Source organism: Lemur catta, chromosome 1 (assembly GCF_020740605.2).
Source record: "Lemur catta isolate mLemCat1 chromosome 1, mLemCat1.pri, whole genome shotgun sequence".
Taxonomy (NCBI): domain Eukaryota; kingdom Metazoa; phylum Chordata; class Mammalia; order Primates; family Lemuridae; genus Lemur; species Lemur catta.
The window spans coordinates 2,215,737-2,242,426 of NC_059128.1; the positions used below are offsets into that span (position 1 = coordinate 2,215,737).

Consider the following 26,690-nt stretch of genomic DNA (forward strand, 5'->3'; position numbering starts at 1 on the left):
TCTGTGTCCCCTGCCTTGTTGTGAAGAAAGGAGAAAATTGCTTTTTAGTCCCCCCATGGTTGGTTTCCATAAAATATCCCATTGCTGGGGGATTTCAGAAGCGGCTAGACAGCCAGTTTCCCTGTGACCCGGTGGGAGGGTACAGAAATGCAGCTCCCTTGGCACTGGTCCCACCCTCCCTCCTGGGTCTCAAGTGGGCCCCGCTTTTCCCCATCAGCCCTGAGTGTTCATCCGGGTGCATCCTTGGCGAGCCTGTGAGTTTTGGGCCTGTATATCCTTGGCATCTAACATGTAACCAAGAGAGGATGAAAGCACACACACTCCTGGCCTGGAAGGGGCTGACAGGCTACATGAAGCTAGGTGACAGTTTGTGCTAGGGCCTTAGAATGCCTCACCAGGGCCCGCGTGTCTTGGAACCCCCTGCCTGGGGCCTGGAGTGCCGTTGAGCAGTGTAGTGACTGAACCCCAGTTGCAACCCCAGCACCGGGGTCCAGTGCTGCTGCAGCGGCGTCTGGCTTAGGCAGAGGCAGCGCACAACTACCGTGGTGGGGCCCAGGCTCGCTGCCTTACGCGGGCCTGCAGAGAGTGTGGTGAGAGGCTTGTTCTTTGTGTTCTGTGAGCCAAAGGTTTTGGCTCGAGCACTGTGAGGACCAGTGACTTCTCTGCTGCTGCTTAGTCATCCCCTCCTGCCTGCGCTGGCATGTGGGATGTGGGAAGGGGATGTGCTGTTGCTAGGAGGGCCCAACACAGTCCCCTCTGGTGTCTGTCCCTATTGCTGATGGCACTAGCAGTGTTGACCCCTTCAGTCCAGCTCAGCATCTGTGCCTATTAAGGACAAAAACAGGAGCCTGAGTCATGGGTTAGAAGTCTGACCCCACAGATGTTCTCACGGACGTAGGTCACTGTGAGGGACCCTGTGATGCCAGGGAATGCCTCTGTACCCTTTTTCAGTTTGGAAAATGCTCTGTAGAGAACATATTGTCTCAGTGGCTTTCCTGAAAACTCGCTTTGATGACGGGCTTTCTAATCACTGCAGCAGAATGGCAGTCGCTCCTGCTGCCACTTAATCACTGGGAACTTGCTCTGGCCTCCTGTGATCACAAATTATTTTAGAGGATAGAAATTTCTAACAGATTAATGTAGAGTGTTTATTTTAATAATGAAAGTAGTACAGGTCAAACCTATTATGAGGTCAAAAGGTGAATCCTTTTTGATTGTTGCATGTAATTTATAAATAGTGTTTGAAAAATGCCAACGCTTAGTGGTGGTGTTATAATGGGTTTGACCTGTATTTCAAAGGGGCGTAGCCCTGGGACTGCACTCGCTGAGCCTGCGTGTGGTCTTCGAGGCTCTGGTAACACTGGAAAGCGATGTGGGCGCCACCTTCGGTCCCGCGCACGGGTCGGTGGGTCTTAGACAGCGGCTCGGCATGCGGGTGGGGAGGCTGCTCGGGGTGCGGAGCTCCGGCAGGACGGGCCGGCCCGGTGCTGTTCGTTTCTGGCAGGGTGTTATCTTCGGTCGGTTCAACTAATTTTAAGAAAAATTTTACTCAAATTCTTTATTCTTTTCAAGCTAATGATGGAAACTGGCCGACATTAAAACAGAATTCTAGCTCTTCAGTGAAACCAACACAGATGGCCAGTGCGGACTGGAAGGACCCGGGCATGGAGGGGACGCTCAGGCAGGGCACCATCTCAAGCCAGCCTTTGCCCTTCTCAGCGTTAGGAGCCACGGAGAAGCCGGTAGGTCGTTTGCCTTTATTACAGAACACAAACAAGTTCTTAACGGCATCACTCATCTGCCTTCATCTTAAGTAAGGGGTAGAGTTGTCATGAGGCAGATTAATCCTGTTGGTGTCCACATCACACCCAGAGCCCTAAGTGGGTTCCTGGACTTGAGAGCCTGGGCGGGGCACAGGGGCCTTCTGGCCGGGACTCGTGCGTCGGCCTGCAGTGTGCCTCTGCTCCGGTCACCGCCTCAGGGAACACAGAGCCACCGTGCGTTCTCTTGGGACTGTGGATCGAAATTGGCTTAACTTTTCAAAGACTGACTTTGTTTTTCTTCTTAACATCTAAATTTAGGGCATCGAGATTGGTAAAGTGCCACCTCCCATCCCTGGTGGGGGCAAGCAGCTGCCCCCAAGCTATGGGACACACCCCAGTCCTACGCCGCTGGGTCCCGGGTCGACCAGCTCTCTAGAGAGAAAGAAGGAAGGCAGCTTGCCCAGACCTGGTGCAGGCTTGCCCGGCCGCCAGAAGCCAGGCCCACTGCCCCCGACAGGCAGCGCCTCCCAGCCAGGCTCCTCACAGCAGATTCAGCAGAGGATTTCTGTGCCGCCAAGTCCCACGTACCCAGCGGGGCCACCTGCATTTCCAGCCGGAGACAGCAAACCCGAACTCCCGCTGACGGTGGCCATTAGGCCCTTTCTGGCTGATAAAGGGTCAAGGCCACAGTCTCCCAGGAAAGGCCCCCAGACAGTGAATTCAAGCTCCATATACTCCATGTACCTCCAGCAGGCCACACCACCTAAGAATTACCAGCCGGCGGCGCACAGCACCTTAAATAAGTCAGTTAAAGCAGGTACGGTGGGCTTACACTCTCCTTCTCTTCGGGCTAGGAAATTATACTTTTAATTAATAAAATACTAATCCATATCCTCACATTTGGGCCACATGCTATTTAGAATTAACTTAATTCCTACATTAAAGCACAGCCTTGGGTGTCGGTGTGAGATGGAAGTAAGAGGGGAGACGCCTGGAGTGAGGAGTTTGCAGGTGGCTTGGGGCTCTCTGGCTGCTGGTCTGAGCATCTACCTCCCTGTGCTGCTTGGGGAAGGGTGAGATCCAGGGATTTCCTCTTTTCCCTCCTGCTTCGTGGTAACTTGTGCCAGGAGCTACCCATGGAGCAGCGAGTGGCTTTGCTGCTTAGGAGCCTCCCCCACAACTCCATGGGGGAGAAGAGCCTTGGTTTGAGGTGTTCTAGGAAGGCAGATGAGAGGATGAGTCCCACACGTTGCACCGAGGCCGGTGACCCTCACAAGAGGGTCTGGTGGGTCAGGTCTAGGCTGGGGCCTCCTAAGACATTCTTGGGCACTGGCTGCAGCTTCCAGACTCACGGTTCAGGGGTTCCTGGGTGGAGGTCACCCTGCCCAGGGACCTCCCCAGTGGTGGCGTGGTGTTTACCTGTGGGCAGGTTCTGGCCACGGTGGAAAAGACCTAGACATTATCAGGAGCTCCTGGCCCACCAGGTGAAACCTTCCCGCTCTGAGGAGGGACATGTTCTTGAATTACTCTAAGGGTTTATAGCACTTTTATCTCTCTCCTTGGCCAGAAAACAAGGCAGGCTTGAGGCAAGGAAAGTCAGGTTAGCAATTTTTTCTCTTTTGGAAATGCCCCAATTCTGGAAACCCCGACATAAAAACGCATACAGTAGAGAGATACTGCACCTTTCTCAAGGAGTCAGGGAGGTTCTTGGAACAGGTTTCCTCAGGATTTAAAGCTTGACTCTAACAGCGGCAGCGGGTTTGCATGTCTTGCATGTCTGTGTAGGAGCCCAGCTCTCGTGGAGTCACGGTGCTCAGTGATCAGACTCCAGCAACACTGTTGGAATTGCCCGTGTTTCTGTCCCCTCCAGTATACGGTAAACCCGTGCTGCCGTCGGGTTCGACATCTCCCTCGCCGTTACCGTTTCTTCACGGGTCGCTGTCCGTGGGCGCGGCGCAGCCTCAGCCGTCCTCAGAGTGTCCCGAGAAAGAGCCAGAGCCGGACGGCCCCGCCCCGCCCGCAGATGGCGGCACCGTGGAGAGCCTGCCGCGGCCGCTCAGCCCCACCAAGCTCACGCCCATCGTGCACTCCCCGCTGCGCTACCAGAGTGATGCCGACCTGGAGGCCCTCCGCAGGAAGCTGGCCAACGCGCCCCGGCCCCTGAAGAAGCGCAGCTCCATCACGGAGCCCGAGGGCCCCGGCGGGCCCAACATCCAGAAGCTGCTCTACCAGCGTTTCAACACCCTGGCTGGCGGCATGGAGGGCACCCCCTTCTACCAGCCCAGCCCCTCACAGGACTTCATGGGCACCTTGGCCGACGTGGACAATGGCAACACCAATGCCAATGGCAACCTGGAAGAGCCCACCCCTGCCCAGTCCACAGCCCCACTCCCTGACGAGCCTGCCCCTTCGTCAGATGCCAACGACAATGAGTTACCGTCCCCTGAGCCAGAGAAGCTCATCTGTCCCCAAACTACCCACCAAACCGCAGAGCCTGCGGAGGACAATAACAACAACGTGGCCACAGTCCCTTCCACGGAACAGGTCCCAAGTCCTGTGGCTGAGGCGCCATCCCCAGGGGAAGAGCAAGTTCCTCCATCGTCTCTTCCCCTTGTCCACCCTCCTGCAGCCTCCACGGTGGGTGTCCTTGCTGGCCCAGCGCCTGGCCTTCCTGGTCATCGTGCAGCCATGACCTCGGGGACACTTCCCTCGTGTTAGGATGTGTTGGGAGCAGTAGGAGCCCAGAATGTCCCTGTCCCAGACCCCTGAGTTGGGCCTAGTGGGGGGAACAGAAGTCACGTGCCACACAGATAGCTGCGGCCCAAAGGAGCCTTTCCCAGGCGACTAGTCCGGGAGCTCTAGGCGGCTTTCCTGTGGAAGGGGAGGCAGAGAGAAGAACCCTCTAGACAGAGGGCCCCTGCTGGGAGGTCAGTGTTGATGGAGCAGAGAGAGAGTCTTCAATGAGGTCCTCTCTGCTGGGGTCTGGTGCCTTGGCAGGAATGGTGCCTGTGGAATGTCGGTAGGAACGAGCTGCTGCCCCCCTGGGGCTGGCACCAGGTTCAGCAGCTTGGCAGTCACGTTCCACACTCCTTCCCTCGGGGAATGGCTGGCAGCCTAGACGCAGCCTCGGTCCCTGGGAGTATAAGCCAGGGGCTCCTGCCCGGCCGGTGCTCTCCTGCGGAGCAAGCTTTGGGCGGCAGTCGGCACTGGTGGCCGGGCCGTCCCCTGGGGTGGCCGCCCAGGCGCTGGCGCTGCTGCTCTCGGGCTGCTCTCGTCGAGCCTGTCCCTTCAGCTTCAGCTCCTGCCACGCCGTCCCACCCAGGGCTTGCTTCTTGGGCTCCCCTCGCCTTGGGAGGTCGCCTTGAAACTGACAGCGTGCTTCATCCTCATTCCCAACAGAGCAAACGGACCAACTTGAAGAAGCCCAACTCCGAGCGGACAGGGCACGGCCTGAGAGTCCGATTTAACCCCCTGGCACTGCTCCTAGATGCTTCTCTGGAGGGAGAGTTTGACCTGGTGCAAAGGGTCATCTACGAGGTGAGCTGCGGCGGCCCACCACCGCGCGTGCCGGAGGGGCCGGGCGAGGCTCTCACGTGCCATGTGTTCTAGGTGGAAGATCCCAGCAAGCCCAACGATGAAGGCATCACCCCCCTGCACAACGCCGTCTGTGCCGGCCACCACCACATCGTGAAGTTCCTGCTGGACTTCGGGGTCAACGTGAACGCTGCTGACAGTGATGGATGGTGAGGCCCCCATGGGGGTGGGGTTGAGAGGGTCGCTTTCCGACTTGCCAAACGGAAGACATGCGTGTTCTAGACAGTTTGGAGGTATGGAAGAGAGAGAGCAAGAACATCTGTCATTTCATCCCTGAGAGGCACCTGGCGTCAGCGTCCCTTTGCATGTCTTCGCAGCCTTTCCTTTCGTCACCTTGTTAGGGACATAGCTGTGGCTGTTTTCTGTGTGTGCCCAGTTGTCAACACTGTGACCCAAGCATTCTGCTAGTCAGTTTTCCTCTTTTCATACATTCTATATGAAATGTGTGAATTCTGTGTTCCATATGAAAAGTAAACTCGGCAGTTCCCTTTTGTCAGACACCGAGCTGGTGTCTTTCTTTTCCTCTTGCCTTCAGGAACAGGCCCCTGCTCCCCCGCAGGGGTTATTTTGAACTTGTAGACAGCTGTCATTCTGCTGTATTTGAGTTGTGGTAAAGCACATATAAAATTTTACCATGTTATCACATGTAAATATACATTGCAGTGTGTTATGTACATGTACATTGCTATGTGATGAACATCTATTTATAGGCCATTTCTTATTACATGTCCCCCTTTTTAAAAAATTTACGTGTGATCCAAAACAACTTGTTAGTAGAAATCATGCCATTAAAACTATACAGAAGTGGCCGGGCGCGGTGGCTCATGACTGTAATCCTGGCACTCTGGGAGGCTGAGGCAGGAGGATCACATGAGCCCAGGAGTTGGAGGTTGCTGTGAGCTACGATCGCGCCTGTGAAGAAACTGCACTCTAGCCCAGCCTGGGCAAGATCAGGCCATCTCAAAAAAAAAAAAAAAAAAACCCAGAGGCTTGCCTGGCACACAAGCGCAGCACCCTCCGGGAGTGCTGCTCAGAGGGTCGCTTCCCACGGGGGCAGGCAGCCTGGGCAGCGCCAGACCCACACCGTCCCACCCACTCTGCTTCCAGGACGCCGCTGCACTGTGCCGCTTCCTGTAACAGCGTTCACCTCTGCAAACAGCTGGTGGAGAGCGGCGCCGCCATTTTTGCCTCGACCATCAGTGACATCGAAACTGCAGCGGACAAGTGTGAGGAGATGGAGGAGGGCTACATTCAGTGCTCACAGTTCCTATACGGTATGCAGGGCTCGGAGCGGGCGGCGGTTTCTCCCCAGGGCTGCAGTGATGCTGTGGACCATGGTGCTGCCACGGCAACGGCCACCCGGGGCCAGGGAGCGGCCTGGAGTCTGACTTGCGCACAGCATTCCTGAGCAGCTCGCGCTCATTCCTGAAGCCATGTTTGGAAATCCATGTTGGTAGAAGGATTCCGTGGTGGGTTGCCAAGGAAACACAAATGGCCTGGCTGTGCGTTGCAGAGATGTTGCCCCTTCAGACAGGAGCCGGGAGTGTGGGGGCCGGGCAGCGCCTTGTCTGTACACTTGATGCTGGGAAGTGTCCTCCCCTGTGGTGGCCTGAGGGCGCAGCTGGTCCCCAGAACCACTTAATGAGCTAGGCTCATGTCTTAATTAGGGTGCTTATCCAGGGTCAGATTTTCCAAGAACTGGAACATCTTCTCTGTCCTGAGGGTTAACAGTCACAAGGCATTTGTTCCATGGGTGACCTGAGAACCTGCTGTGTGCCCCACGCTACGTTAGATCCTGGGGATAAAGTGACAAACAGCTGGGCAAGGCTCTCCTCTCCCCAGGCTCCCTCAGACAGCCGGGCAGCAAGCTCTAGGGGCTGTCTGGTGGGGCTGGGGAGACACAAGAGCCCCGGAGGGGTCCAGCCCCTGTGGGGCGTGGGCAGCAGACTGCAGTCACGGTGGCACCTAGAATGGGAGAGGCTCCCTGGTGCTCCCCACAGCCGGCTGCGGAAGCAGCGTCCTGCAGAAGGGCCCTTGCTCGCGACTCGCGAGGAGCTGTGAGCTCAGCATCCTGGTTCCGTTGTGTGTGGCTGGGTCGCTGCCATCCAGGAGCAGGGCATATTTTGGAAGTTTGTTCTAAATGTCAGTTATGGGTTTCACCGTTAAGAAATGCCTTTTAGGCCGGGTGCTGTGGCTCACGCCTGTAATCCTAGCACTCTGGGGAGGCCGAGGTGGGAGGATTGCTCGAGGTCAGGAGTTCGAGACCAGCCTGAGCAAGAGCGAGACCCCGTCCCTATTTTTTTCCCTCCCCTCCCCCATCTCCCTATTTTTTAAAAAAATAAATTTACAAAAAAAAAATGCCTTTTAGAACAACTCCTTTGCCTCTGGGCTCAGGAGCTCAGTAGCACTGTCTTGCAGGATGGAGGGTGAACACATTGAGCCCAGTGAGCACCGTGGTCTTGGGGAGGCGGCAAAGGTGGAGCCCTGGTCTCTAACGGTTTCTCCCCTCGGTCACCTCGACTGCCAGCCTCCTCCCAGCAGCGGCACGTCCACCCCATTCCTTGAGCCACCCATCCCTGAGGCCTGACCCTTGTCCTCTGGTCCCAGGGGTGCAGGAGAAGCTGGGTGTGATGAACAAAGGCATGGTGTACGCTCTGTGGGACTACGAGGCCCAGAACAGTGACGAGCTGTCCTTCCACGAGGGGGATGCCCTCACCATCCTGAGGCGCAAGGACGAAAGTGAGACCGAGTGGTGGTGGGCGCGCCTCGGGGACCGGGAGGGCTACGTGCCCAAAAACCTGCTGGGGGTAAGCACTCCGAGCCGTCTTTGTAGCACGGGGACCAGGGCAGGGACTGCCCCTCTCCATGCCTCAGTGCCCCCCGCCCCGTACGCAGGCAAGAGCCTGCTCTGCAGAGTTGGCGGGAGGCTCACGCAGAACCTCGGGGCGGCGGTGGGGGGGACCGCACTGCAGGAGCTGCCAGGGCAGTGGCCATGCAGATACCGAGAGCTTCGGCCAGCAGCTAGTCTCACCCCACCTAGAACTTCCCCAGTCTAGGACTTTCTGTAGCCCAGACGCTCATCGGATGGCGTCGGGGGTGGGTGGGAGCTTGCAGGCTGCCAGCTCTGTGCTGCGTCTCTAATGGCACCAGAGGGAGCCGCCTCTGCTGTGTCCCCTGCATGCCTCGGTGGGGCCGGCAGATGCTCCTTGTCCATCCAGCCACTGTCTCCGGACTCCTGGCATCTGCCAGGTGCTGAGGCCAACGGCAGAGACACCGGCCCACGAGGACCTTACGTCCCCAAAGGCTGCAGACAGACAAGTTTTTAGCTGGTAGGAAGTGCTGTGAGAGAGAGGATATTCTGGGCGGGGGGGACACCCTTCCAAAGGGGAGTTAGGGTGGCCCAGAATGAAGAGGTGACAGCTGAGGTGTTACGCCCAAAGGAGGAACGAGCCTCATGGGGGTGGGGAGGGGAGGCGGGGAGGGCTGCGAGACTCCGCTGGGTGCCGTCCCCTCATCCTGCCACGTCTCGTTGCCCCCAGCTGTACCCACGGATCAAGCCCCGACAGCGAACACTCGCCTGAACGTCCCTTCGAGCACTGCGTGGTCTTGCCAGCTACCAGGAGCCCCTGAGAGGCGATCCTGTCTCCCCAGGAAAGCTGGAGCTAGAGGCGTTTTAATGGTGCTCACTTAGCAGACAGCGTCCACAATGTGAACCCCGCAGTTCCGGGGAGGCCCCTTCTCCAGTTCTCCGTGACTGGGAGAGGTGCTGCTGCCTCCAGGAGGACTGGAGTTTGCCGATTACTGTAAACCCAAATAAACACCCAGCTTGCAAAACACCTACCCTGTTGCCAGTAAGCCCGATGATTAATGACCCCCCCCTCGTTGGTGGCCAGTGAAGACAAAAGCTGTTACTGTCTTGGCCCCAAGGCTGTCACTCATCTCAGATGCCCCCACAGCAGTGAAACCTGCACTGTTGGGCCTGCCCCCAGCGACAGCCCTGCCCTCCTGCTCCTGAAGGTCAGATGCCACCGTCCTTCCTCACCCCCCACCGTGATTCCTCCTCCTGTCATCACCAAAGGAGCCCCTGTATGGAAATGTCTGTGCTGCCCGATGTGTGTGTCCCACAGTGACCACCCTGTGTGGCCACTTTGGGATGTTCTACTTCCTGTTCTGGTGTTGGTCTAGGTCACCCAAAGGTGGCTGGTGCCAGCCTGGTGCTGCGGCTAGACTTCTGTGCCACGGGCCCCTAAGACCACGTGACACAGCCCGGAGCACCTCGGCACCCGCTCCTCTGAGTGCAGCCAGACACGCCAGGGAGGGCTGGCGGCCGGCCCCTCCCGCGCTGGGACACAGTCACCTTTGCCCTAGTTCCAGCCCCAGGGCAAAGAAGGGCGTTGCCCAGGTATGAATTATACGTACAGGCTTTTTATATACCAAAAGTATTTTTTGACTAGACCATTCCAAAAACTACCAGAACTATATGTTGGAAATGTTTTTTTCTCTTCATTAAAATACAGGCCCTTAGGGCTTTATTTTTCATGTATGAGTCTTGTGTATAATTTATGTATAAACGTGTGTAGAGCATTGCTACAGTGTTACAGTGCTGTTGTCAGTCCCCGCTGAGCATTGACTGTACCATGTGGTGCTGAGACCTGAACGCCATTGTGGAGCAGCCCGCGGTGGGGGTGTGGCCCCTGCTGTCCCTGACACTGCTGATGCCATGTACATGTGCACAATAAACCGCTGTCTCACCCCAGTGGCTGCGAGTCTTGTGTTCTAGAGCCAGACTGAGCTGTGGCACGAGGACACAGGTGACCTGGACACAGGAAGAAGCTGCCTCATCTGTATGTTCAAAATAGGTTTTAATCATAAGCTTTATGTACAAACTGCTGTACAGTCATTTTAATAAAGTGAAACAGTGAAAAGTACAAAAAAACCCAGCGCCTTCCCCACAGTGAAATAGCAAAGGATGTTCATAGCCCGAGATTAGTGACAGGGTGGACAGACAGTCCTAAACTGGGCGAAGGCAAGTGCTGTCACCAACATGCAGCTCCCTACAGCTCGGAGGCCGGAGCCAGCACTGCCCACGCTGGTTCTGGGGACAAATTAATGAACATTGCTGGGCCAGAACCTTCTAGCAGGCCTGGGAACTCAAAAACATGGTATAGATTATGCTAAAAATAGTTTGGTAGTAGTGTAGCTCAGTCTCTCCCACTCGTAATTATCAATAAGATAATACACAAATTCTAAAACGTGAAGCTGTTGAAAGCGTTAATAAACTGTGTACGTATTGCACTAGGTAAGTGAATACCTCTGTCTCTCCAAACACGCGAGCTGCATTTCCCAGCACAAGAGGAAGCCCCGCGGTACACAGGCAGTGGGTTCCGCCGTTCCAAGCGCCTCAGTCCCAGTGCCCAGACGTACCCCAAGCTCAGCTCACACGTGAAGTCACTGGTCCCGAGACTCATAGAGGAGCTTAGCAGCCTGCAGGGTGACGAGAAATAAACACAACAGAAGACGATGGGTCCCATGCCTGGTCGGAGCTGACCCTGCGTGTGCTTCAGGGGAGCTGGGTGGGGCGGGCACAGGGCAGGAGGAAGACGGACCTTTCTCTGAAAAGCTCCTTTTGCTCTAAGCAGAAGGGCTGGCCCAGCCTCCCCGGCCACAGTACCTTGTGCATGGCCACCAGCCACGCGGCCGCCTGTCTCCTGCTGGCGTTGCCGTCCTCCCCAGCTGTCAGCTGCAGCTGGGCCACACCCTCGGCCCCTGGCACCGTATACTGCAGGAACATGCCCGTGGCCCGCGTGTTGCCTCCTGGAGGAAGGGGACAAGGTAAGAAGGTGCAAAGGGGACCCCAAGTGCCATGACGTGTGGGACCCAGGTGCCTCCCTGACCTTGTGCTGCTCTAGGGAACAGCCCTAAGGAGCCCCCATGAACTTGGTCCCTTCATGGCTCTCTGATGGGAGACCCAGGTTCACAGAGGGTGGGCAAGGGACCAAGACACCTGGCCCCAGGCCCTCCATGGCCAGGGACACGTAGAACCACGTCACTGAGAGCTGCGTGAGAGGCCTTGTTCTCAGCTAATCCAGAAACTGCTGGGCTCCCCTGGCCTGTGTGGGGATTCCTGCCTTCGGAGAACCCCCCCCACACAAGGCTGGCTCCCCTCTAAGCACCAGTCACACCCCTCTGCATCCAGGGCTGGCAGGAGGGTAGAGGCCACGTCAAGAGAGCCCTGGCCATTGGCAGACAGGCCAAGCAAACGCTTGTGGCAGCGCTGGCCTCTCACCTGGAGGTCAGAGGCCTTGACTGTCCCACTACTGAGCACCTGGGCCAAAGCGGAGATCGTTGGTACCGGTCAGGGCCTCACACCAGGAAAACACCACCGCGCCCCAGTCATGGGCTGTTCCCCCCGACCTGACATGGGGGCCCAGAAACACCCTATGTTGGGGGATCGGCCTACTGGGCCCCTATCTCTGGGCCATGACCAGCTACTCCCATGACAACGACTCAATTCCAGCACCTGCTCCAAGAAACCACTCACGGAACAGAACAGCTCTTCACAGTCAAGGCTACAGTGTAGAAAAAGACCTGTGGGGCTGAGCCTCATGGTGAACTTGACCTACAGCTTTTTAAAAATTTTAGAGAAAAAGGTCTCACTGTGTTGCCCAGTCTGGAGTACGGTGGCCTAATCACAGCTCACTGCAGGCTCAAACTCCTGGGCTCAAGCGACCCTGAGTAGCTGGGACTACAGCGCCACCATAAGTGACTACAGCTCTTCTACTCGTGACTTTCGGAGGAAAACTCCATTTCGAGCAATCACCTACCCCTCAGGAGTTTCCCTCAATCAGACACGGATCTCCGAATCAAACTGAGGGCCCGGCTCTCCCAGCACTGGGTGGAGGGTGCCAAGCCTGCAGGCGGGCACACAGCTGCGCTCGCTCGGGAAGGGGCAGGGCCAGCTGTAAAGCGCTGTGCCCAGGCAGGCCACTAAGCCATGCTGTCACACGAGCCACGTTCTGTTTTAAAGCCCAGAGACCCCTGGAAACCTTGCCTGTCAGGCTGAGGCCCCACCAGGCTGCTTTGGGAGCGCCCACCTGTGCTCTGGAGCAGGTGCACCCCGGCTCTGCCCCCACCTGCTTTGGTGAATAAAGTTTTACCGGATCACAGCCATGGCCATCTGTCCCCCTGGGGTCTGTGGCTGCCTCCGAGCTTCGTGACAGCGTGTGTGGCCAGCAAAGATTTACTACCTGGCCCTCGACAGAACAAGCGTGAGCCCCCGCTCCAGAGGGCCCAGGCTGGCAGGTGGACCCCCGGGCTGCCTTCAGCTCAGGGGACTGTTCCCACTGTCCCCACCCCCACCCGAAGACAAGGTTCCGGGCTCCTAAGTCTAGAAAACACTGGGCAGAGCAGGGCTCACTGCACCCCCAAATGCGCCCTGCAGGGTGCACAGTGCCAGAGTCGGGGAGACGATGTGTGTGAGGCTCGGCCGACCGCAGCACGTCACGCTCCTGAGCTTCGGGCTCCCCGGAGGCGCCGGGCAGAGCGGGCACCGGGCCAGCCCAGCGTCTCCAGACCCCGCCCCACACCAGGGCTCTCCCCGCAGCCTCCCCAGGGCCACATGCACCCCGTGCTCAGGGGACAGAGGAGCAAGACCCCGGCCCGGCCCTCTCACCTCATCGTTCGGGTGGATGAGACAGAAGTGCTGAGAGAGGCTGAGGGTCCCAAGAGGCCCCTGGGCAGCACTGAGAGGTGCCCGCGCCCCAGCCTGCTCTGGGCAGACGCTGACAGGAGCCTGTCAACTAGCGGGTAACATTCCCCGCCCCCAGCGCCCACAGAACTGAGCAGATATATTTTCTTCTGCTAGGACAGCGCTCCCCCACCTCTTTGACACCAGGGACCAGTTTCATGGAAGACAATTTTTCCACAGATGGGGGCAGGAGGGGATGGGTTCGGGGTGATTCAAGCGCATCCCATTTACTGCGCAGTCAGTCCTCTCTGCTAATGACGATTTGTATTTGCAGCCGCTCCCCGGCACTGGCGTCACCGCCCCAGCTCCAGCCCGGATCACCAGGCGTTAGATTCTCATACGGAGCCGCGACCTGGACCCCTGGCACACAGTTTACAGCAGGGTTCACGCTGGGTGAGAATCTAATGCCACTGATCCGAAAGGAGGGGCGCGCAGGCGGTGACGGTGACACAGTGACCTGAGCGGCTGTGAACACGGACGGAGCTTCCCTCCCTGATCACCTCCTGCTGTGCCTGACAGGGACCGTCCTCGCCCAGGGGTGGGGGACCGGGGACCGCAGTGCCAGGATGTTTCCATTTAGGCTCTGCAGACCCACATGTTGGACCAACATCTCTCCCCAATCAACCCAAACAGTGACGGCGAGTTTCACAAAGAACCCTGGCACGGGCGCCCCGGGGACGGAAGCGGAGCGGCGAGCGGAGGGCAGGGCTGACCTTCAGGGCCCAGCAGGCTGCGCCGGAGGCCGGTGTCGGCGCGAATGTCTCTTTCTACGGCAAGACGGCGGCGGGCGGCGCAGAGAGCAGCAGTCAGAGCCAGTGAGAGAACGGAAGGCAGACACGTCAGGTCACAGCGAGTCCCAGCGGCCCACGGACCAGGAGCGCACACGCCACGGCAGCGGGTTTAGTCGCAAAGCTCCAGACTAGGCTAAGTGCTCTCGAGGCTCACACGGAAACGCACACAGGACTGAGTCTGCACAGGCCCCGCGGGCAGAGCAAGTGACAGGGGGGCTGAAGTGCTGGTTCCCCAACAGCCGTCACTCCGGACCTTTGTGGGAATCTTGGTTATTGCATGTGCAGCTTTGTCCCTGGTCTGAGTCCAGCAGTAAATGGAGTGACACGTCAGAGCACTTGGGCAAAGGGCAGCCACTACGACACGCTCGGCTAGCTGTCCTTCCCCGTCACAGTGAAGCCCCAGCCCCCGGCAGGCCCCAAAGCCCCCGACTAAACACGAGCCCCACCGGAGAGGAGGCAGGCTGTCGTGGAGACAGGCTCCCGTCACCCACGTGCGGCACCAAACCCCTGCTGTGGAAGGGACAGGGCAGCAGTTACCTCCTGGAGGGACGCCGTCCGTGAGGATCTGCACGGTTGAAATGTGTGCAATTTCGATTTCATAGTGGCTGTCTCCGTCCAGAAACAAGTATCTACATCAAGCAAAAGTTTCCAAATCATGTTACACTTCCGCGCTGGTGAGGTCCACAGTCCGTGACAATCTGTCCCGCGCCAAGTAGGGTTCCGGCTCTTACCTCTGGTTGTTGGAAAGACGACAAACCATGGTTTCAGGTTTCTCTGAGTTCCCAAAAGTTACGAGGAAGGTGGCTCCTTAGGACACAAAAACAAGCGTGAGAACAGGACCTGCTTGTTCTCCACGCAGCCTGCCCCGGCCGAGCGCCACACACGGAGACGCGCACGGGACGGAACGGAAACAAGAAACACACGCGGCTCTGTTCTAGGGACCCTTCGGCTGTGCAGGACGGGACGAGGGGCCGAAGACGTGAAACGAAGGAGCTGCTCTACACGGCAGGCTCTGCTCGCTCCGAGCGCCTAGAGATGTTTTACGTCTTTCAAATGAAGTGCGCAGGGGAATTCACCACAAAGGCCCAGGAGGAAGAACAACGAGCCTGCCACCCACACCTTCTAGGAGCTGACGGGACGGGACCCAAGGGCAGACAGAGGGCAAAACAAACCCCACAAGGCTCAGACCCCGCCGGGAGGCCACTGTGAGCCGAAGGCCGGGCCGCCCAGGGCCCCGGCAGAGCTCAGGGAGTGGCAGCGGCTCAGTTCCCAGAGGCCCCGGGGGCGACCCTAACCCTCTGGAGGGCTCCTTCCTCCCAGGCTGTGACCCCGAGACGGCACAGAACCGCGCTGTGCATGTGCTGCTAGTGGGAGTCTCTGGGCCTCTTCTCCGGGGCCACAGCCACAGACTCGACCGCCAGGGCCAGAGCTCCCGCCGGGGACGGTGCTGCCGGGGCCAGGGCGTCCCCTCCCGCCTGACATGCCCAGCAGTCAGGACCAGTGTTTAGATGACGTTTCCGTCTCTGAAGAGTAGGCTCTACCACTGCTGCTACATGAATCCAGACGAAAACGAGGAGGGAGAGAGAGAACGTCAAAGACAAAGTGGAAGAGACCCCTTCATAGGCCACGGCTTGGACAGAGACAGGACGGAGTGTGAGTCTCCTCATGGGAAATGCCTGGGACGCTCCAGGCCGCTTACCACTCAGGAGCACTTTGAGCTGCTTGTCGTAGAACTCGGCCTCCTTGTGGGACACCAGGGCACACTCCGCACACTGCCGCACGGGGTCCACGAAGCACATGCGCCGCAGGGACACCTTCTGGCTGCAGCACCTGTCACAGAAGCACCTCCCGCAGCGGCGACAGTGGTGCTGGGCGTGTGGCCGGAGGATGGGCGGTGAGGAGAGGACAAGTTCCCCCAGACCACCCCGGGCTGCTGCCGACACCGGCCCGAGAGGGTCACCTCCACCAGGGCCCTGCGGGTCCGGGCACACGGCAGGGCTCTGGCTCCCCTGGGAAATCGCAAGGCCCCCTTCCCATCCCTCAGCGGCCCACGCCGCGCCCACCGGTCGCCCTTTCAGGACCCGACTCTCTGGGGGCAGCACCCGTCTGGGCAGCAGCCTGCAGGGGTTACACGGCACAGGGTCACATGAGCGCTTGAGCTGCACTCCTGGGATCTGGGCCAGTCGCTTTCCACTGAGTCTTTTAGCCCGGGGCTTCAAAACAAGCCCCGCAACAAACAAGCCCCGCAACAGCCGTTCCCTCCCAGAGGAACGGGCCCCTCCCCGGGAAGGGCCCCACCCAGTCGGTCCTCCCACGCCCCGCTCCATGGCCTCCACTCACCTTTCTGGTGATAAAGTCGAATTTGGCATCACACTGCATACACCTGGGACACTGGGAGAGAAGACGGCAAAGTATCACAGTCCGGCTCCGTGGGTGACGCTGCTGAGGCAGGGCCGGGACACCAGCCTCTCCTCCCGCACCCCCACACCGCCCCGCATCCCCATCGCCCCGCGCCCCCCATCGCCCCCCCCCCCGCATCCCCCTCGCCCGCACCGTTCTGCACCCCCACACCACCCCGCACCCCCGCACCGCCCCGCAGCCGGCCGGTTCCTGGTGCGGCGGCGCCACCCAGGCTCGGAAGCCCCGCGCCGCAGCGGACGCGCCGGGGCCCCGGCTGTGGGCCGGTCCCGCCGGGCAGGGAGGGGGCGCGGGTTTGACCCTCCTGCCCCGCGCATCCCCCGCCCTCGGTCCTGCCCCGCGCATCCCCCGCCCTCGGTCCTGCCCCGCGCATCCCCCGCCCTCGGTCCTGCCCCGCGCATCCCCCGCCCTCGGTCCTGCCCCGCGCATCCCCTGCTTGAGCAACTCCCTCCGGCCCGACCCGCTCCTGCAACCAGAGACGCGAGCGCAATCGCTGCCCCCGGCAGGACGCGTGGGCGCAGAAGCCACACACCGGCCACCTCCCGCGCGGGGCCCGACGGAGCGACACCGTTTGCTCCGGGTCTGAGCGCCCGGCCACGCGGCCGGAGCCTTAGGAAGCGGCTGAAGCGGAACGTGGGGACGACGCGGCGCCAGGTGGGCAGGGCGGGGCCTGGACACGCGTGAAGACGCCTCCCGAGACGGGGACGGGAAAGGCTCCGACCGCAGCCCGGGCTCTCGGGCCGGACTCTCCCCGCAAAGAGGGTTCTACGCGCAGGACGCTCGTGCAGAGCCAGGAGCCGCAGGTGGCCGGGCGCGGGGCAGACGGGAATTCAGGACCTGGGGACCGGGCAGAGGGGCGCTGGGGCTCACCCCTGCCAGGTGGTGACCAAGCAGACCTGGAGCCACGTGGCCAGCACCGCTGCCCTGGGGACACGGGTGAACAGAAGAGACAGGAACCCGGCCCTCGAGAGCTTGCCTTCCTGCCCTGCCAAGCTCCCTCACGACAGCGGAAGAGGTGACAGAGGTGACAGAGGTGACCGTTCTCCGGGCTGTTTGTGCTGAATTTGAATCACACTGGAAGTTTCCTCAGCTGCCTCGGGTCAAACCTCAGAATTACACTTCGAATCACCTAAGGGCTGTAACAACGCTCAGAGCAGAAAACAAGGTGACTCTGAGCACAGCCCGGAGCCACTGAAACCTAGGGGACAAGCATGATGTCCCCAAATACCCTGGACCTCAAACCCCGTGGCCACCTGTTGGGCGCCATAAGGGTGGCTGTGACCCTAAGAAAGTACTTTCTTCTCCAAGCCTAGAGCCGGCGCCGCGGAGGGGCAGGCGGGCCTGGCAGGGGTGTCTGGCTCACCCCACACTTGCAGGCTCAACCCAAGCTGGTCGAGGACAGTCACCTCCTTTATGAATTGTTTAAAATAAACTCCCGCTGCCTGGACGTAGGGAGCACACAACCCGGGCTGGGGCAGAGTGGCCAGCTCCAGGCCGGCAAGGAAGCTCGTGGGCCTTAGGCTGGCGCCTGACACCGCAGCACCAGGGACGAGAGGACGCCGACAGCAGACCCCTGAGGACGGCCCTCTCCAGGGCTGCCCGCTTCAGACAGTCCGATATCCAGGTGCATGTGGAAGTGAAATCGATCAAGTCAGAAATGAAACGAGTTTAAAATGCTGGCTAAACTCCCACTGTTCCACTTGACTAGCCAAAAATAATGCTCACGGACACGCTGGGCACATCTTCCAAGCACCCCACAGCCCATCCAGGCCCTGCTGCTGGAGCCACCACCTGCCCTGAGCTCTCACCCTCACCAGGGGCCCTCACTGAAGAGGTGAGCCCACCGTGGGCAGCCTCGGCCCCGTGGACAACTTGGAAGAACCAGCCCAGCCTCTGAGCCCCCACGGGACTCATCACAGCGCACCTTCTAGAATCAGCCCCAGGTCAGAGCGCTGCCCAGCCAGCTTTCTGCTCGTGCCTGTCCACTGCCCAGCCTGCTCCGGGAACCCAGCTTTGCCCATTCCGCTCAGAACAACAAGCCGGATGCGTTCCCCACTTGGGCGGGGCTTCCCAGCACAAACCCCGGGGACCGCAGGGTCCCGTCTCCGCGCACTGCTCGCTCACAGCACCCAAGGCTCAGAACTCCCAAGCTTGACCCGGAAGGCTCCATCCTGAACTCGCCACCTCCTGCTCACCCTGGATGGCAGGAGAGGCCCTGCTGCGAGCTTGGAGCACAGGGTTAGGGTGATACCACCAGTGACGGACCCTCTGCCTTCTATCGCTCCCTCCTCCGACAGTGGCGTTAGGAGCCGCCTGACACCCAGTCCAACTTGAAGACGCTGAGGCTGGCTCTGAAGGAATCCACGTGGCTGCGTGGCTTTCGGATACAGTGAAGGATACTTTTGCCATGACAATGGCGACCCCTGCGCTTGACGAGCGGTTACACACGTGTTCCTAAGCCGCAGTGTGGTGCCGGCCTGCCTGCCCCGCTCCGCAGCACGCAGGGGCTGTGGAACCAGGGCTTGACCTCCCTCAAGTTTGGTTCCTTCCTCCGGAGGGCGAGAAAAAGACCTTCCTCTTCTGGGGCTTTTTAAGAACTAAACAAGGCTGGTCTGATGGCAGTGGGTTATCAGAACTTATTAACGTTAGTGTCACTAAAGTTGGTATTCAACCCCCCACTGCTAAATTTGACTGGCTTTTAAAAAAATAAAAAATAAATTGGCCGGGCGCGGTGGCTCACGCCTGTAATCCTAGCACTCTGGGAGGCCGAGGCGGTCGGATCGTTTGAGCTCAGGGGTTCGAGACCAGCCTGAGCAAGAGTGAGACCCCCGTCTCTACTAAAAAATAAAAAGAAATTAGCTGGACAACTAAAAATATATAGAAAAAATTAGCCGGGCACATGCCTATAGTCCCAGCTACTCGGGAGGCTGAGGCAGGAGGATTGCTTAAGCCCAGGAGTTTGAGGTTGCTGTGAGCTAGGCTGACGCCACGGCACTCACTCTAGCCCGGGCAAGAGAGTGAGACTCTATCTCAAAAAAAAAAACAAAAAAAAAATTAAGAAAAATAGAAAAAAAAACTAAATAAGAAGGTGCCAGAGAGGCAGGAGTGGCATTGCGGGGCTGCCACTTGGCATGATGGGCACATTCTACTGAGGTCACTGCCTTCGGAGACTCCCGAGTTGGGCTGTCGGCCACGGTGAGGGGCAGGTGGAGACCTGGAAACAGTGTGGGTTAAGTGAGCTGGCAGGTGCTGGATGTGGTTGGTCTCCAAGGCGTTTCTCGGGAGACGTGCAGGGCTTTTGCTTCTGACGACTGAGGATTCAGCTGAACTAAGAATCACTCGTCCATGTTCAAGGCACAATAATCCTCAAAGGAAACAGAAGACACTTTCCCTCCACTAAGAGCTTCCTTTCCCTTCCAGTGGGAGGGAGGGGAACCGGACAAGACCAGAAATGACTTTAAGAGCATAAACTGAGGGCCTAACGTCTCAAAAAGGAGAGAGGATTAGAAATGGCCACAGTATCACCAAAGCAGACAAAAGCGATCGGACCTCTTCTCTGACACAAGAGTCAGGTCAAACCTCATCTGCAGGGACAGACGGCCGCGTCAGTGCCAGTAGGAGACTGACGAGGCTCAGCGCTCGGTGTCTCGGTGGGAAGGCTGTTTCTGGACACGAATGTAACTGTTCCGCCAGCAACTCTGGGACAGCTGGGGCCAATTCCCACGACTGCGGTGCCCGCAGCAGGGGCCGCCACTGGGTGGGGCGGGGAGAGCCGGCACAGAGCAACAGCTAATGCCATGGTGTCGTCACCGTCTCGGTCCTGACCATCGTCTCTGGTCAGCCACAGCACACTCGGTCCAGGGGCCAGCGGGGGCACTCGGCCACGCCCGCCTCCCACGGGCGCTCTCACCACCCGCCCTCCTGAGACACCAGCTCACAGGCACGGCAGCTCTCCCTGCTCCGCACGCCTCCTCCGGGAAGCCCAGCCCTCCTCCGGGCCACAGCCTCCACCTGCAGACCCGGGAGACGCTGGCACCTACTGCCCTCACTGTCCCTGCGTGCCCGGCACCAGGCTGGCTCCACAGAAGTCCTGCAGACGAAATTCACGTCACTGGGTAAGCGCAGTCCTGGAGCCAAGTAAGATACGTTAAGATGCTAAAATGGAGAAGAAAAGAAAAGAAAAACTGAAGAAATATAGAAATGAAGAAATAAAAGGAAAAAAAAGAAAAACAACGAAGGTCACATCAGGTGCTAAGTGCCCACTCCTCGTAGCCCACAAAACGGAGCCCAGTGGTACCCAGACTCTGCAGATGCTCCGGGAAGGACTGAGTCCTCTGGGGTCCACAGCCAAGTGTGCCCTTCATTGCGGAAGGACAGGCGTCCCGGCTGTGGGCCACACCAGGGGCTCTTCAGACACATCGTGCGGGAGGACAGGCCCCATCCCTGCTGTGCCCCACACGGCCGCTGCCCCCGCACCGGGCGCGGAGCCTAAGCTTTCTGAGATCCCATGACTAACGTTTTCTCGTTTCCTCTTTGCTCTTAAGCTGCTTTCTGGACTCGGAAGCCAGGCCCAGCCCACCCCAGCCTTCTGGAACTGTCTGCAGAGTCCAGCTGGCAGCTCTGGCGGGGCTCTCCCGCGCCGCCTGCTTCCAGCCCTGCCCCTGCCCTCCAGCGCTGTCCCTCTGGAACGCACTGCGGTGACAGGGCCCCTGCCTCTGTGCCCTCTTCCCTGACCCCGGATGTCTGCCAGCCATAGAATCTCCTGGCATCTGCTGGAGGAAGCTCCACGGTGGGGCTAACGTGTGACAAGCAAGAGCAGGAAGGCCGTGAGCACTGGCCTCTCCGTGGCTGCACAGCCGGCAACGGCGGCGGCACCACGCTGGGCGACCCTGGGACAGGCTGGGTGACCCTGGGACAGGCTGGGCGACCCTGGGACAGGCTGCTTCTCACACCTGCTGAGAGATCTGCGATCACCTGCGACACGTGAGGCCACGCTTAGAACTTAAGTTTACTCCCTTAAAAATATAAGCGATCCAGAAACTTTTCAGTACTCTAAATAACCAATGAGCTTATTTGGGAAATTGACAGATTTTTTTTTTTTAAACAAGGTAATTTCCTGTTAATACCAGTGAAAAAAAATTTTTATAATTATGAACAGAGCAATTTAATATGAAAAGCAAATAAGGAAATAGAGCAGGGGTGAGGATATGCCAGTAAAGTCACTGCCAACTAACTAATTCCTTGCCAGAAAGCGAAGCGTCGCCAGAGGGAAGGCCAGAGCGCCCTGGGGACACCAGGCTCCGGTGCCTGCTCCTCGAACCGGCCTGGAGGCACTCGGGTGTTCCCTGTGACAGCTATTTGAGGAGCCGCAGAGGACTCGCCAAAGCCCACACCCAAGCGCGATTCACCCATCCCCACCCTGCTAGCCCAGGGTGTTTGAAATGCCAGCCTCAGACGTCACGTCAGACCCACATGTGTCACCCTGGGGTGGGCGGGGCAAACCCAAACCAGCACGATGCCTGGGGAGCTGGGACCTGCAGGAGCAGACCCAACAAAACAGGCCTTAAAACGTTCGCTGAGGGCCACTAGGCGTGAGGGACGGGCTGTGACAAACACAGAGAAGGGAGGATGAGGCAGAGTCGACTTGGGCGGTGGCCCTAATGAGACCCATCTGCTGGGGCTGGACAGAAAAGCCGCCAGGGACAGACGCTGCCTGCCCGGACGGACAGGACCCGGCGTCCCCGCGAAGCAGATCACTGAGGAGGCCCCAGCCCGGGGCACCCTGCGCTCACGCCCACAGGATTCCTCCTGCCACCGTCCAGGGCGCAGCCCAGACCGGGGGAGGAAGCTGAGCGGAAGGAGCTGTCTGGAGGGGCCAGGAGGTGGGGCAGCTCCCTGTGCAAATGGCACATTCTTCCCGGGCTGCCCCGCCCCAGAGTCAGAGCCCTGGGCGCTGGGCCACTCCTCACCGTCCCCAGCTGACTCCCACCACCCTGACAGAGAAGGTCGAGCTAGACGCTGTCAGCTAAGCCACGCCCGAGGTGGGGGGGGGACGGGGAGGGGCAGACACGGCGGGGCAGGTCGGAGCAGTCAGAGGGCATCTGACAGCACAGGAATCCGAGCGTCTCCACCCTCACGCTCAATATAATCTGAAAACATAGTTTGGACAGTTTAAATGGATATTCAAAAAAAGTTACTATAAAAACAACAAAGTCTTAGGACGCACGCCTGCCCTCCCTTTGAGGCCAGAGTGACAAGAGTCCGCCCCACCCGTCCTCTGCTGGCTGCGCCCAGCTCCCACAGTCGGTACTTCTCGGGTTCCTCACAGGGGACAGCAAAACTCCCACAAATGTAAAAGGAGCGCGTGGCAAAGATTTAACTCACTAATTAAGGAGGGAACAATACGATGTCAAAACGCTTCAAAGGAGAATCCACAGAGCAGACACGCACAGGTGACAAGGAGTGAAGGATGAGTTTGGTAATGAAATCGGCTTCTCTCACAAGGACCACGGTGGTGACAGGATGAGGATGAGGGTGTGGGGGGACATCAACTGCCCCTCTGGAGGACAAAGTCACCTGCATCTCTAGGACTAGGATCACTGGCACTGCCACCAGCTTTCTACGGTTGACAGAAGTGTCAAATAGCTCCAGGTGACAAAAGATGCGAGCTGTAGAAAATCACACCCTGGGAGGGACGTGCTAGAAGCTGGACACCAGGAATCCCTTTCTGTGGTGGTTGTTCCACAGTCACAGTTGTTCCTAACATGAGAAAAAGCTCTTAGCCAGCCACGGGGACCCTTGAGAAGCCGTTCTGTGTCCCTGGCAGGGTTTCGTGAAGGTCTGCCGGCCACCTGGCACACTCTGGCAGCCCTCTGCCACCTCACGAGGGTGAGCTTTACCCGAACCCTGTGACTCCGGAAACAATTGCAAAGTCCCGCCTTTAGCGTTCTCAGAAAGTGTTCTGCCGAGAACCACCCTGCCCCATATGACCTAGAGAGGATCACAGATCTCCCATGGACCCACAACAAAGCCCTCCAAGTTCCCATTCTTTGCCTCACAAAACACTGGCTGAACTGCTTGTCCCCACTGGCCAACTGCAGCACAGTGCTGTGGGTCTGACTGCAGCAGGCCGAGGTGCAGCTTCTCACGGTCCCTCAGGCCCCTGAAGTGACCCAGCCCAGCCTCCGGGTGACCTGAGGGCTCTCTGCCCTGCCCCTCCCTAGGACAGAAAGAAACCCTTTCCTGCCCGGCCGGTGAGCCGCTCCAGCAGCCCTCGGCAGTGCTTTGACGCAAGGTCTCTTCCCACCTGAGTCCGGCTTGGTTTTTATTCCACACGCTTGTGCTCTCTCCTCCCTGGCTCTGCAGCTACAGAGTATCTGAGTGTCAAAATGACAGCACAGATACATAACGACTTGCTGTGGTCATGGGTCATACATGGGTCATGCCCAGTGCCACGGACAGGAAGAAAGGGGGAGGGTGCAAGACTGCTTGGGCTTTCAGAATAAAACTCAAGATCTCGGGCTGCTGGCGACAAGCCCTTAGGGCCGCATGCTTGCACAGCCCACCCCAAGCCCGCTTCCTGGCCGGTGGATAAGGCGATGGCAGTAGGACAAGCCCAGAGATCGTTCGAGGCTGCGTTGGCACCACAAGCACCTACACCCAAACTGGTGAGGCACGGAACTTCACACAACGCCTCCGCCTCCCCTGCCGACAAGCTCCAGACTTTGTCCTCTCCATGTTTATGACAGGAACGATTCTCTAGTAGCTCTGGGTCACAAGCTCCTTGAGAATCCGAGAGCTACAGATCAGCTCGATGGAGAAGGATGTGTGTGCTCACACTCCCTGATGTTGTCACGACATCTTAAAGGAATAACCCTCAAGCCCAAAGTGACAATGCACAGGGCCAGGCACCTGGTAAGTACTCGGTACATGCATGATGGACCAATGACACTGATCAGCACACAGCCACCAAGGGGGGCTGAGGACCGTGGTTACCCAATTCTCCTCCACCCACTTGAGACCGCAAACCCATTTCTCCACAATTGGTTATCTCCAAGTTGAGCCTCCTCCCCACGCAGGATTACCTGTGTCCCTTAAGCCGCAGCCAGCAGAGAGCAGCACCAAGTGTCAGGTGACTGTTATGGTGAGAGCCACAGCAGCTAGAGCCAGACTTCAATCCACACTGCCCAGCCCAAAAGTTCCTCCAGAACACTCACTGTCCTCGGTAATTTCTGGACTGCAGGGCCGAGCCTCAGTGAGACTCAAAATACAAACCTCAGAGAAGAAAGTCCCCCTCCCCCAAACCCCCTGATTCCAGGACCTTCCTCAGCTGCTCAGGTCACTTAATCATGATTCAAACAGGGACGTTCCGGAGGAGGCCCCGCTATCACGCAACTTGGGAGTGCTCTTCCGACACGAGGGGCGCCACACTGACGCAGCAGCACTGCAGCCCAGAATTCCTGGCCAGCCTGGCCAGCCGGCAGCGCCCCGCACCCCTCACGCTCAGGGCCTCGACAGGCCGCAAAGAAAGGCACCTTACGCAGGGAACACGTGGAACGACTGCTCCAGCTGATAGACGGGGGCTCTGGGAGAGGGACAGAGGGAAGCACAGCGGGCCGGCCGAAGAGTCGGACCGTAAACACAGCGCCGTGTGCAGGAGGGAACCGCACCCAGGTCTCGGTTTCTCACACTGTCCACGCGGCTCACACGGACATGCGGGATTTCATGGGGGTACACCATAAACACATACAATTTTCCCTTGTCAAAAAAAATTTTTTTAAAGATTTCATGGAAGGATGATCAGGAAAAAAATGTCTAAGAAGTGTCCTTAGGGGACAGTAATGGAAAAAGGTGAGAAATACGGGTCTAGACCTTAGCGTGGTGGTCCCCAACCTTGTTGGCACCAGGGACCCATTTCATGGAAGACAATTTTTCCACAGATGGCACAAGGGGGAATGTTTCGGGGTGATTCAAGCGCATCACAAAGTTCTCTCTGCTAATGATAATCTGCATTTGCAGCCACTCCCCGGCGCTGGCATCACCGCCTGAGCTCCATCCCAGACCAACAGGCATTAGATTCTCATAAGGAGCCGCAACCTAGACCCTCGCACGCCCTGTTTACAGCAGGGCTCGCGCTCCTGGGAGAATCTAATGCCCTGCCGATCCGACAGGTGGTGGTGCGGGTGATGGGGAGCAGCTGTAAGTACCGGCGAAGCTCCCTACCCAGCTCGCTGCTCACCTCCTGCTGTGCCGCCCGGGGCCAAACAGGCCACTGACCAGGACCAGTCCACGGCCCGAGGTTGGGGACTGCAGCTCTAGAGCACACCCTCCAGCTGTAGCTCCATGCACTGTGGGTGCTGAGAGGAACACTCCCCAACAACCCACAAATTCCTACAAAGTCCGTCCTGGTCCCCAGAGGCTCTGCGCTCCCTCCAGCTGCCTCCATTCAACCTCTACCAGCTCCTGCGTGTTTCGACCTCTTGACCCTGTCCTGGCACCTGCTCCGTTCCCTCACTGCGTGAATGAGAATGAACTCAGTCTGTAAAACGTGTTTATTTAAATCTATGAGAGTCATGTTATTACCTTTCTAAAATCACTTTTCACTCTAATGTTTTTTATTTTGGTAAAATACTCGGAGTTCACCACCTTAACCACTTTAAGCACGCAGTTCCGCAGGACTGAACATGCAGCGTTACACTTAAGCCCCCTTCACCGCGCCGCGGGGAGACGCAGGAGAGGCGCGCGGCTGGTTCAGCGAGAACGTGCCCAGCTGAAACTGCGGGAAGTGAGTCTCGCACCTGGGAAGGTGCAGGACGCGCACCTCCCGCTCCGTCCGGAAAGCCCTGCTCGAACCCGGGACCCCGCAGACGCCCCTTGCCCCACCAGGGCGGAGGGGCCCGAGGAGCGACTCTGGGGAACCCGGGGCAAGCCTGGGGGTGCTCCGGGAGCGACAGGCCAGGCCGGCTGCGGAAGGGGACCTCGGGGAGGCGGCAGGGGCGGGACGCCGGCGGGAGTCGGGCAGCCCGGGCGGGCAGGCGCGGCGGCCCGGGGCCCGGGCAGGGCCGAGGCGGGGGCCGGGCCGGGGCGGGGTCGGGCGGCCACGTACCTCCTTGTCCGGGACCCACTGCGGCTCCTCCAGGCCGAACGGGCTCCCGAAGGCGCGGTGCTCAGGCACCATGCGCAGCCCGCTGGGGGAGCGCACCAGCTTCTTGGCGTCGCGGCGCGCGGCCACCCCCGAGGACATGACGGCGCTTCAGCCTCTCGCCAGCAGCCCCGCACCGGGCCCCTCACCCAGCGGGGTGGTGCCGCCGCCCCGCCCCGCGCGCGGTTGACAGCGCCGGCGCCCAATCGCCAAGCCCTCCCCGGAGCGAGGACCAA

At 58.9% G+C, this 26,690-nt stretch overlaps 2 protein-coding genes across 8 annotated transcripts in view; one reads left to right on the forward strand and one right to left on the reverse strand.

Moving 5' to 3' along the window:
* Nucleotides 1–10,113, forward strand: part of PPP1R13B (protein phosphatase 1 regulatory subunit 13B) — an 83,614-nt gene extending 73,501 nt beyond the window's left edge. For all 6 annotated transcript variants that reach the window (XM_045559860.1, XM_045559833.1, XM_045559869.1 and 3 more), the window contains 8 exons: nucleotides 1,573–1,742; nucleotides 2,082–2,580; nucleotides 3,634–4,400; nucleotides 5,163–5,300; nucleotides 5,373–5,506; nucleotides 6,465–6,631; nucleotides 7,965–8,164; nucleotides 8,897–10,113. In XM_045559860.1, the coding sequence (XP_045415816.1) occupies nucleotides 1,573–1,742; nucleotides 2,082–2,580; nucleotides 3,634–4,400; nucleotides 5,163–5,300; nucleotides 5,373–5,506; nucleotides 6,465–6,631; nucleotides 7,965–8,164; nucleotides 8,897–8,938 (2,117 nt within the window). In that variant the 3' untranslated portion in view covers nucleotides 8,939–10,113. The remainder of the gene's footprint in view (nucleotides 1–1,572; nucleotides 1,743–2,081; nucleotides 2,581–3,633; nucleotides 4,401–5,162; nucleotides 5,301–5,372; nucleotides 5,507–6,464; nucleotides 6,632–7,964; nucleotides 8,165–8,896) is intronic.
* Nucleotides 10,114–10,202: 89 nt separating this feature from the next.
* Nucleotides 10,203–26,662, reverse strand: ZFYVE21 (zinc finger FYVE-type containing 21). 2 transcript variants are annotated; one of them, XM_045559893.1, is made up of 8 exons: nucleotides 26,419–26,662; nucleotides 16,236–16,286; nucleotides 15,595–15,763; nucleotides 14,627–14,702; nucleotides 14,433–14,524; nucleotides 13,818–13,871; nucleotides 11,029–11,171; nucleotides 10,203–10,841 (listed from the first exon to the last, which is right to left on the reverse strand). In XM_045559893.1, the coding sequence occupies exons 1-8, from the start codon at nucleotides 26,554–26,556 to the stop codon at nucleotides 10,806–10,808; spliced, it is 759 nt and encodes a 252-aa protein (XP_045415849.1). In that variant the 5' UTR covers nucleotides 26,557–26,662; the 3' UTR covers nucleotides 10,203–10,805. The 2 variants fall into 2 exon arrangements, with proteins under 2 accessions (XP_045415849.1, XP_045415858.1); XM_045559902.1 differs by lacking the exon at nucleotides 13,818–13,871.
* Between the last annotated feature and the right edge of the window lie 28 nt (nucleotides 26,663–26,690).